At 41.1% G+C, this 11,174-nt stretch overlaps 1 protein-coding gene across 1 annotated transcript in view; it reads right to left on the reverse strand.

Moving 5' to 3' along the window:
* Positions 1 to 10,238, reverse strand: part of LOC117148647 (adenylate cyclase type 9) — a 30,629-nt gene extending 20,391 nt beyond the window's left edge. The window contains exon 1 of the mRNA XM_033316148.1: positions 10,090 to 10,238. Within this exon, the coding sequence (XP_033172039.1) occupies positions 10,090 to 10,098 (9 nt within the window). The 5' untranslated portion in view covers positions 10,099 to 10,238. The remainder of the gene's footprint in view (positions 1 to 10,089) is intronic.
* Positions 10,239 to 11,174: the final 936 nt, after the last annotated feature.

The following is an 11,174-nucleotide window of genomic DNA, read 5'->3' on the forward strand; positions in this document are numbered from 1 at the left end:
GTACGCGTTGTCGTGCCAAGTTTGTCACGTAGCCGCAACGTGGGCACCCAAGATTCACTCCACGCCCCGGCCCACTCCCCACCATTCCCTTTGTCATCGCAGGGAATCGGAATGCAGGAGTACTCCTCCAGTTCTAATGAGGCAGCTCCTTTGGATGGTCTGTTGGCTAGGTGGTTAGTTGGTTAGCTGGTCAGTTGGTCACTTGGTCAGATGGTCAGCAAACACTCGGGGAGATTGCGTGCCGCAGAACTTAATTGATTGCCCAAAGGTCGGCAACTGGCATCCCAGAAATCCCATCCCATCCCGTTCCACTGCCCGCCAGGAGAACGATGAAGTGCCGAGATGGAATAGCTTCCCAGTTTGGAATGCCGTTCTACGGGGTAAAAGAAATATCCCATCTTTAATATAAATGCACTTGTTAATTGAAATATTCGTAGCCAATTTTGCACATTCTTCTGCCTTTCTAGCTGGAAAATAATTCCATTTTAATTTGTTGCATTTGCTAATTGACAAAAGGTAAATCATGACCATCATTACTCGATATTGTACATTGAGCGAAAAGTTTATCAATCGCCTCCCCCATTCATAACAATAAACAATTGATAGCGATATAAGATAGCTAATTAGCAATATAAACTTGTCTTACAGAGCAGCAAGCTTATCAATATTGTTAATCGGTTGCATATGCAAAGGAAATTATCTTGATTGCACAAGGCTCATCAATGATATTGATAAAGCGCATATACAATCATATATCATGCACATGTGGAAAGTGATTTTAATCTTATCAAGCAGTACATTAAATTAAAAAAACTTAGAGAAAAAATGACCATCTGCTGTGAAATATACATTTTGATTATTGGCTATTTCCTAACGTTTTCAGCTTCAGTTTTCCCGATAGTTTCCTCGATGTAACCCCCATAATTTCCATTCACCAGCTGGCGGATAAACCCTTTTTGGGCCTTTAATTTTCACACAGCTGCCGAGGAATACATTACATTCTGCACCAGATGCTGCTAATTTCAATTGGGGTGGACTCCAGACTAGGATTCGATTTTGGTTTCTTAGAAATGCGAGAAGAAACCGAAATTCACGTTAGCTGAGTGCATTTGTATGCTGATAATATATCAAAGCACATTTTACTCCAATACAAAAAGCCGCGGCGAAGAAACAAACTGATTTTCTATTGAATAACAAACAACAAACAAATGCGAGGCGGCATAAAGAAGTTCAAGGGGAGGCAAACAAATCGAAATAGTACTTCATATGTGAAGCAGCTACAGCTACAGTAGTGATTCAGTAAGTTGGACGGGATAAGTATCAGTAGTAGTAGTGTTTTCCCATGGCCTTCTGTCAAGGCTTCACTGTGCTCCTTGTGTGGGCGGTATATTAACCACACACAATGCCCATAAAAATCCGATGCCCATAGGTTGGTTGGCCAGCAAGACGAGATGCGATGTGGGATGAGAGACGAGATGGGCCCTCGAAGATGGATGATGAGGCGAAGGTGGCGAGAGAGATGCTGGACAGCCGCAGAAGGCAAATTGAAAATAATGTATCCCGGCCAGCGGAATAGGAGTGGCACAAGGATGTGCCAGGACAGAATCAGGCCGAGCAACAGGAGCGGCAGCGCAAAAAGAGCCAACAAGGAGCTGGAGCCAACACGAGGAGGAGCTGCAGCCATCATCCGTCGGCCACTTGAGATTGTTGCTAATTTAATTGGATTTATTTGCTGCGTGCTTGAAATTTATGATAAGGCCGGCCGGGCCAACGGATGACAGCGGACTGCCGCGGATGCCACGAGCGGCCTCCTTATCTCTGGCAAATCGCCGAAGGCCCTCGAATGGGATATCCAGATTGGGGTTTATGTCCCCGAGGGAGGGAAGCCAAGTGGGCGGCGCCACCTAAATTGAATTTTCGGCCGGCGGATAAAAGCTCCCAGGAAACAACGAACAAATATTGATGGCTTGGCTATGAATGTGGTGGGTTTAACCCAGTTTCCAAGGGAGTTCTTCCAATATGAAGCTATTTAGAATAAATAAATCATATAAATATTGCATTAGATAGTTTCGTTGAATATTTCTTTTATCGATGCAAGCTAAAAATTCTTATAGATACTTTCATATGATTTAAAATGGATTTCTTTTAGTATATACAATTTAATAGATACTCTTGATACTGTTTAAAGAACGCCAACATATGTTGGTAAAGGATTACTGCCAGGAGCAGAAGGAACTCACTTTTAGCAGGCTAAAATGTGGGCGGTGGGTGGCTTTCACGGGATTGGGGATTACGAGGCTGGTGGGAAGATGGGAAGGATGCACGCCACTTGGCATGGCATTCCTTTGGCTGCTCGCATATTGCAAATGACGTTCGACAAATCCCCGCTGGTGGCAGCTGTAGGGCATGTCCCGCCCACAAAGAGCCCCGCCCACAATTCGCCACCCACCAGCCTCATTTCAGACATTTTTGATGAGTTGCAAAGGCGGCTGACGCAATGGCGCCACCCTCTTATCAGCCCCAACCCGAGTTTATTTTTATCGCACTGCTGCTGATTATGAAATTCTTTTGGCAAAGGCTCTGTGGGGCAGGCCCAAGTGCCAAAGGTTAAAGGTGAAATGCAAAAGGCAACAGGGGGTGCGGGGTGACAGACCAACAATGCCAAGCAATCTGTCAAAGGTGTCAAAGCCAAATTGGGCCGCCACAGCAAATGAGGCAGCAATAATTTTTCGACAATTGTTTGCTTTACAATCCCTGGCAGCTGTCACGCTTCATTTGACAACAAAAGTCGAAGGGGAAAGAAGACGCAAACATTCCGCTGGCCACGGACAATAGATTATCAAAGCTATTGATGAATTTTCAATACATTTAAAACGCTCCCATAAGCACAGAAAATCCTTAAAGAATCTGTAGAGCCATGCTGGAAAGTTGTCTGCTATTATTTTCTATGATTTATATCATTGTAAGTTGTAAATAATTTTGGAACATCAGAATACATTTTTGGCTATTACAGCATATACGAAATTAATAACCTTTGCCAACTTTTTGGCCAAAGTGTGCTTTTCTCGGCGAAGTGGGCCATCAGCTTTGCTGTCACACCTGGCGTATGCGTATTTATTTGCCATATGTGCGCATTTTAACAGGGCACTTTGCGTGCCTCTGCCACTGCGAAGCTTTACCACTTGTCGCTGGAAGTTTATAGCTCATTATGGGGCTTAATTGTCGCCAAAAGGACGCAGAATCCGGGCGGTGAGCTGGTAACCCAAGACCGAGAGACGGAGATGCGGCGACAGACTTGGACCTGGGCGAAACTTTTAATTGGAAAACTTTCTGCATACGCACAGATAAACGCGTCTCAACGCGACAGCTCAAGCGGCCAGGACACTTGCCAACCCATTCCATCCGGCACATCCCACATCTCGCATACCGCATCCCGCATCCGCATCCTGCCTCCTCCCTCATCTCCTCATATGCAAATGCATGCAAATCAGGATACAAACGGCTTAGTCCTGCCCGCGACACTGCGACATTGCCATAAATGTTTTATGTTAATTTCGACAGCTGCTGCGAGTGCAAAGGCGTCGCTGGCTTCCTCATAATGATGCGGAATGATCGGATTGCTGAAAGGGCCGCAGGACGAAGGACGAGGGCGAAGGCAGATGCTTGGAGACCGATGAAACAGCTGGCAAGCAGGACCTTTGCCTAGATGACGTCCTTAAGTCAGTTTACGTGGAAAATTCTGGACACCAGACATTCTTACTTTCAAAGAACACCTCCTAAATACAAAACAAGGATATCACATATTTGTAAAAGGGCACAAATCAATCGAAAATGCCTATAAGTTGCCCATTTCCCATTAACTACAACCGATTAACGCTGCCTCCCAGTATCAGATGTCACTTAAGTGGGCCAATGTCCCCCTGCTGACCTTTCGGATTGCGGTTCAATGAAGGTTATGCCGATTGGAGATTACAAGAGTGGCTGCAAATGTGGGGTGTTGCGGTGCACCCCCTCTCATTATGACCTTGGCCCCGCCTTGACCCCCGATTGCGGCCTCCACGAGACGTCAAAGTCATGAATTCGCAGCCAGAATCGAATATCCTCAGCCCACAAGTGGACCTGTGCTCGTTGACTTGACATTAGACCCACTGATTGGATTTGGAAATAGGTGATAGTGCTTCGGCTACCAATTTGTACATATCTCGTTGCTCGGTTGTGCTTGGGATAATCTCATACCTCAAACGATATAGCATTTTCCAAAATATGGTATGTGTTATACTTAGCAGTTAGCAGACAAGTTATAGCCAAAACAGCCGTTTAAAAGTGAAAGGGGTGGTTAGTATTGGTTAAAGGGAGTATAAAATGGTACTTCTTTTTGCTGTGTGACCATTTTTAGACAAGTTATAGCCAAAACAGCCAACTTGAAAATTGGGTTTTTTGCCGAAAAAAGTTTTCCAGATTTTTGTGAAAAAAATTATCGGTATTTTAATCAAAACATTGAAAATAATGACCCAAATAAAGAATGTAATACCTCGCTGAGTTCGTTGTTTAAATCCCAATCGATCTGCATTCAAGTTTGGAAATTCTACGATTTTTGAATTTTTCCCAAATTTTGATGATGGTACCCCTTACAAAAAATGCAAAAATTTGGCCAAAAATTAATTTTACAGAATCCGTTTAAAAGTGAAAGGGGTGGTTAGTATTGGTTATAAGGAGTATAAAATGGTACTTCTTTTTGCTGTGTGCCCATTTTTAGACAAGTTATAGCCAAAACAGCCAACTTGAAAATTGGGTTTTTTGCCGAAAAAAGTTTTCCAGATTTTTTGTGAAAAAAATTATCGGTATTTTGATCAAAACATTGAAAATAATGACCCAAATAAGAAATGTCATACCTCGCTGAGTTCGTTGTTTAAATCCCAATCGATCTGCATTCAAGTTTGGAAATTCTAGGATTTTTGAATTTTTCGCAAATTTTGATGATGGTACCCCTTACAAAAAATGCAAAAATTTGGCCAAAAATTAATTTCACAGAATCCGTTTAAAAGTGAAAGGGGTGGTTAGTATTGGTTATAAGGAGTATAAAATGGTACTTCTTTTTGCTGTGTGACCATTTTTAGACAAGTTATAGCCAAAACAGCCAACTTGAAAATTTGGTTATTTGCCGAAAAAAGTTTTCCAGATTTTTTGTGAAAAAAATTATCGGTATTTTGATCAAAACATTGAAAATAATGACCCAAATAAGGAATGTCATACCTCGCCGAGTTCGTTGTTTAATTCCAAATCGATCTGCATTCAAGTTTGGAAATTCTAGGATTTTTGAATTTTTCGCAAATTTTGATGATGGTACCCCTTACAAAAAATGCAAAAATTTGGCCAAAAATTAATTTTACAGAATCCGTTTAAAAGTGAAAGGGGTGGTTAGTATTGGTTATAAGGAGTATAAAATGGTACTTCTTTTTGCTGTGTGACCATTTTTAGACAAGTTATAGCCAAAACAGCCAACTTGAAAATTGGGTTTTTTGCCGAAAAAAGTTTTCCAGATTTTTTGTGAAAAAAATTATCGGTATTTTGATCAAAACATTGAAAATAATGACCCAAATAAGGAATGTCATACCTCGCTGAGTTCGTTGTTTAAATCCCAATCGATCTGCATTCAAGTTTGGAAATTCTAGGATTTTTGAATTTTTCGCAAATTTTGATGATGGTACCCCTTACAAAAAATGCAAAAATTTGGCCAAAAATTAATTTTACAGAATCCGTTTAAAAGTGAAAGGGGTGGTTAGTATTGGTTATAAGGAGTATAAAATGGTACTTCTTTTTGCTGTGTGACCATTTTTAGACAAGTTATAGCCAAAACAGCCAACTTGAAAATTGGGTTTTTTGCCGAAAAAAGTTTTCCAGATTTTTTGTGAAAAAAATTATCGGTATTTTGATCAAAACATTGAAAATAATGACCCAAATAAGGAATGTCATACCTCGCTGAGTTCGTTGTTTAATTCCAAATCGATCTGCATTCAAGTTTGGAAATTCTAGGATTTTTGAATTTTTCGCAAATTTTGATGATGGTACCCCTTACAAAAAATGCAAAAATTTGGCCAAAAATTAATTTTACAGAATCCGTTTAAAAGTGAAAGGGGTGGTTAGTATTGGTTATAAGGAGTATAAAATGGTACTTCTTTTTGCTGTGTGACCATTTTTAGACAAGTTATAGCCAAAACAGCCAACTTGAAAATTGGGTTTTTTGTCGAAAAAAGTTTTCCAGATTTTTTGTGAAAAAAATTATCGGTATTTTGATCAAAACATTGAAAATAATGACTCAAATAAGGAATGTCATACCTCGCTGAGTTCGTTGTTTAAATCCCATTCGATCTGCATTCAAGTTTGAAAATTCTAGGATTTTTGAATTTTTCGCAAATTTTGATGAAAATTTGGCCACAAATTATTTCCACAAAATCCGTTAGAAAAGGGAGTCGATTTGCATTCAAGAGGGAAAACCTAATTAAGTACTTGCAAGAAATCATGTTATAATCCACATTGTCCCATTCATTTATTCGATTTGTCTTGTTTTTCCCAAGTGAACTGCTAACAGCCTGGCTGTTCATGTGAAATGTGACAAAACTGGTCGAGATACGTGTCCGTTTTGCTGTGTGGCATGTTGTTCTGTTTCTGGGTCCTTCGTTCGCCTAGTTTGTGATTACAATATTTTTTATGGCACACTTGCAGGCGCAGATCGTGTGCAACTACATGCACGTATGTATATCCTTGGGTGCTGCACCCGAGTTCATTTGTACACGTCTCACGTGGGGAAGCTCCATTCGTTTGCCAGTTGCCCAGTTGTCCAGTTTTCCCGTTTTCCTGCTCTTCGTTCACCCATCGCAGTTAGTTTTTCCCCATTTTCCACACAGTTGTGCGGCCTTTTTTCCTACCTGACCCACACAGCTCCTTGTTGGCCACTTTTGTTTGCTTGCCGTAACTTTAGTGCTGTGTCAATTTCAGGCCACGACATTGCGACACTTTCTTCGCCTTCTGGTTTCGTGCGGGGAAACCCCTCTACTTGCTCCACTTTCCCCATTGTTATTGACTATTTATTTTTCATTTAGTTTATTGCGGATCAGGGCTGGCTGTTTGTCTTTCGGGGGCAACACGCAAAACAAAACAAAAAGCGGAGACAACACACAGATACGGATACAGATACAGATACATAAAAAGATACGGATACAACGCCAGAGAAGTGGAGAAAATCGCGCTAATGATTCGAGGCACCTGGCGCCTCCCCGCCTTCATTAAAAACGCATCAATCAAGGGAAATCAATGCCAACAATGGACAACAACTGATTCGAGCTGCCAAAGACAAGCAGCGATGATGATGCGGACGATGGGAATAACCAGTGTGGGCATAGAAATGGGCATGAGGATGTGGTTAAGGATGTGGATAATTCAATGGCAATGTCATGGGCGAGGACAAGTTGATGGCAGGGCGGCCTAATTGCCAGACGCCATAATCATCACCCACCATCATCATCATCATTACCATCATTGCCATCAGTGGATTCCATTCGAGTCGAGGCAAATGACCAAGGCACTCATTAAGTTCTCGATTGAATCGTTTCGCGTTTCGAGTGCTCCTAATCCGCAACTGGTGCACTCGGCAATTAAAGTTAAGCATTCACCCGGCTAAGTATCTCAATTTCAGGCTCTTCTCGGGATTAACTCACTTCTGATGGAGCACCAATTGTCCAACTGGAAATGATTTTCAAGTCCCATCTCTCTTTCTATTCGAGGGTCGTAGCTCTGAGCTGTCTAAAACCGCTTTCTATTTATTTCCTATTTATTAAATTCATTTAAAGAGAATTTTTCAAGTGAGTTTACTTTGAACTTGTTTCTGAACTATTTATATTCCATTTATGAAAGTACTCTTGCTGCAATGATATCAATAACCTAACAATAAAGTTGATTTGGAAAATAGAAGTCGTCTCAAATGTCAAAGCAAAGCTGTTTCACAAATTTATTTCGTAGTAAACTATTTATTTTTCAACATGAGTCTCCTCTTTAGTTTATTTAACATTACCTTTAGGCCAAAAAGTGCGTTTTAAAGTTTTCTTCTTCAAAAGCAAAACTAGTGAATCTTTCCAAATGTCATTTAGTTCAGCCTACGATTACCCTAATTTAGTTCGTTACATTTTGCATGTCATCCCATCCCAGGCAGATCAATCATACACCGCGTAAGCCAGCGCAAAATAACATCGAAATTCGCATTTGCAAATTTGTTGCTCCCGCAGCTAACTTTTCCCTTCAACGAGCGGGTTGAAAATGCAAATATTCTCCCTAATAACATGCCAACAAGCAATCTGACCGAAAAGCCATGCACAGCGAGAAAATGCCATGTTATTAATAAAATTATTGGCCATAATAATAATAATAATAAAAAAAGAGCAATTGGTGATTTCCGTTTATGTCGAACGTGAGCGTTTTTACAATTTTAGATGGAAAACGATTTTTATCGGCGAAAATGTAGTGGCTATTAAACTACATTTTCATTGCTATTTTCTCGCAGTGCACGAGCATTGGAGCGATGGAAGTGGCGTTCCTTGGCTTCTGTGCAACGCGGACGTGGCTGAACATGTGGATGTATGGATGTGCCTGTGGACGTGGATGTGGACATGGTCGACCCATTTAGGAGTGCTCGCGATGGAGACGCCGTCGTGGTTGTCGCGCTCCGTTTGCTGCATAAATCATGCGCCAAAAGCACAAAGTCCTGCCAGGACGCGAAATGGTTAGATGGAGTGGGAAGTTGGGTGGCTCAAATGAATTTGTAAACAGGTGCAAATTAGGTCAATATTTATGTCTGCGTGTGCGAGTCCGTCGTATGGGTCCGTCGTCCGCTTGTTTATGGCGACAGCTGCTCGACTCAGTTATTGCCGCCTGTTGCTCACGATGCTCCCACCCCATAGGTATGCTCCATATAGCCGTATAGCCGCCACATGGAGTCGCACACATACATAAACATGAGGCGATGGCGACGTTGGCGACAAAAGACGATGACGATGACGATGGCTATGACGATGACGACGTCAGTGACCCAAAATTCAAATGCCTATGCGGGAAATGCCAGCAGGAAGTGGCAGTGGAGATGGGGCAGCGAAAGCAATGTAAGACCCAAGGAACGCAGCTCCAGAATAATCTTAGAGCCATCATATAATCTTAAGGTCAAGAGCCGATGGCGTTCAAGATGCGCCAAGAATTTGAATTGAAAAAGTTAACGAATGAATTCAAGATACATATCTTTTGCTATGCAATCAAAACACAATAAGTTATAACTAAAATATATAAAATAATATATATTTTTGGCGAAACATGGATTCAAAATGAGCAATAAAGGTATATATTCTTTTTTTGCACTTACAAAGTTATTATTAAGTTTTATAAACCATTTGCTTGCCATCCAAGTCACGTTTAAATTGGCCTTGTTATTGTTCATAAAAGTTTATAATTCCTTATCTATCTTGTAGAAAATGGCCCATTCGATTTTTATCTAGCATTTATTGCACTTCATTCCCCACTTTTATATAAGTTTATAGTTGAAGACTTTGTATGTGAAAGCGACATCTTCTTGTTCTTCTTGTTATGAGCACAAACACACTAACAAAAATACACACACACACACGCAAATAGGTTCTTGTGTCTCTGTGCATGTGTGTGTGTGTGGTTTTTTGCTTTTAATGTGTTTGATGCTCTTAAGTCTTTTGATAAAATAAACGGAAAATCGATTTTAATTCAATAAAAATGGAAATTCTGACCCCCGTCTCTTTAAAAAGGCTGCCTCAAAGAAACACTCTCTGTCTGGCTCCTTTAATCATCCTTGAGGACACACTGCAAAAACTATAGAACTATTTCAAAGATAGAATGACCAACATATCACAAGAAATATATCTAAACTAAAATAGTAACCCAATAAGTTGATATTACACATTCATTATTTAAATCTTAGTATATTAGATAAGTGTTTAGTGTATATCAAAGCTCCTTATATCGTTTTTTATCTTGACAGCACTCAATTTCTCTCTGTGTAACTGTGTGACTTTGGCTTACCTCAGACATTTTCTTGATGTTTTTGTTTCGTTCGAGTTCAACGGAATTCTTCAACTTTCCTTGATGTTTCCGATGTTGAACGTTGTTGTTGCTGCAGTCGTCGCTGTTGTTGTTGTTGTTGTTGTGTCTGCTGTTGGTGGTGGTGGTGGCTGTGTTTTGTATTCCTATAGCTGCTGCTGCTGGTGTGGGTGGTTTGGGGTGGTGGTGGTAGTGGTGGTGGCGGTGGTGGTGTTGTTGGTGCTGTGTGGCTGTGGCACTAGCCTTAGCCCTAGCCTTGGCCGTGGGCCAGTGTGGCGCCCGTGGCTGCTGTTGTTGTTGGCTGCCGTTCTTGCAACATCCACCGATCGCCTCGCGCCCACATGGCGTATGAGTGTTTTTCGTGGCCGCAGCCCAGTAGTGACTGGAATCGAGTTCGCTGTGCCGCCGGTCGCTGCAGTTTCAGTTGCATCATGAATGCCTGCAACAAGTGGCCGGACATAATAACAGCTGGCGGCGAGTGGAGCGCTGCCGCCTCATGGCTGCCACATGCCTGTAAAACACAAATGCACGGGTAGAAACAATTAGTAAGTACTATAAATAATAAAGTATAAAGTAAATGAATACTATAAATAATCAAAGCTTAAATCAATATTCTTTAATAATTGAATATTAAAGTTATTTTGTAAAATTAACTTAAAATGAATGAATAAGTTGCCCAGATAGTTTAAGCAGAGGTAAAGGTTTGAAACTGAATACTTAACAATAAGAACAATAACATTGGTAATTCAAGCACATTAAACATTAAACATTAAACAATCTGCCACTGTCGCTGTTTAAACTACTCATTTCTCTATGTGTAAGAAGAGCGCGAGCGGGAGTTAATCAATCAATGATCGGGCGATCAATCAGTCAAACAATCAGTCAGCACACACCGCGATACCTGTTCTGATCGCGTGGCGAAGGGGGTTCGAGAGGGGTTAAAGGGGAATGGGGCAGGGGGGACAGTGGATGACCTTAGTGACGAGTTCAAGAATCTTTCGGTGATAAATTTCAAGTTTTATTTTTCGCTGGCTTTGTGTTCATCGATTATCGTTGGCGGCTGTTTG

Source organism: Drosophila mauritiana, chromosome X (assembly GCF_004382145.1).
Source record: "Drosophila mauritiana strain mau12 chromosome X, ASM438214v1, whole genome shotgun sequence".
Lineage (NCBI taxonomy): Eukaryota > Metazoa > Arthropoda > Insecta > Diptera > Drosophilidae > Drosophila > Drosophila mauritiana.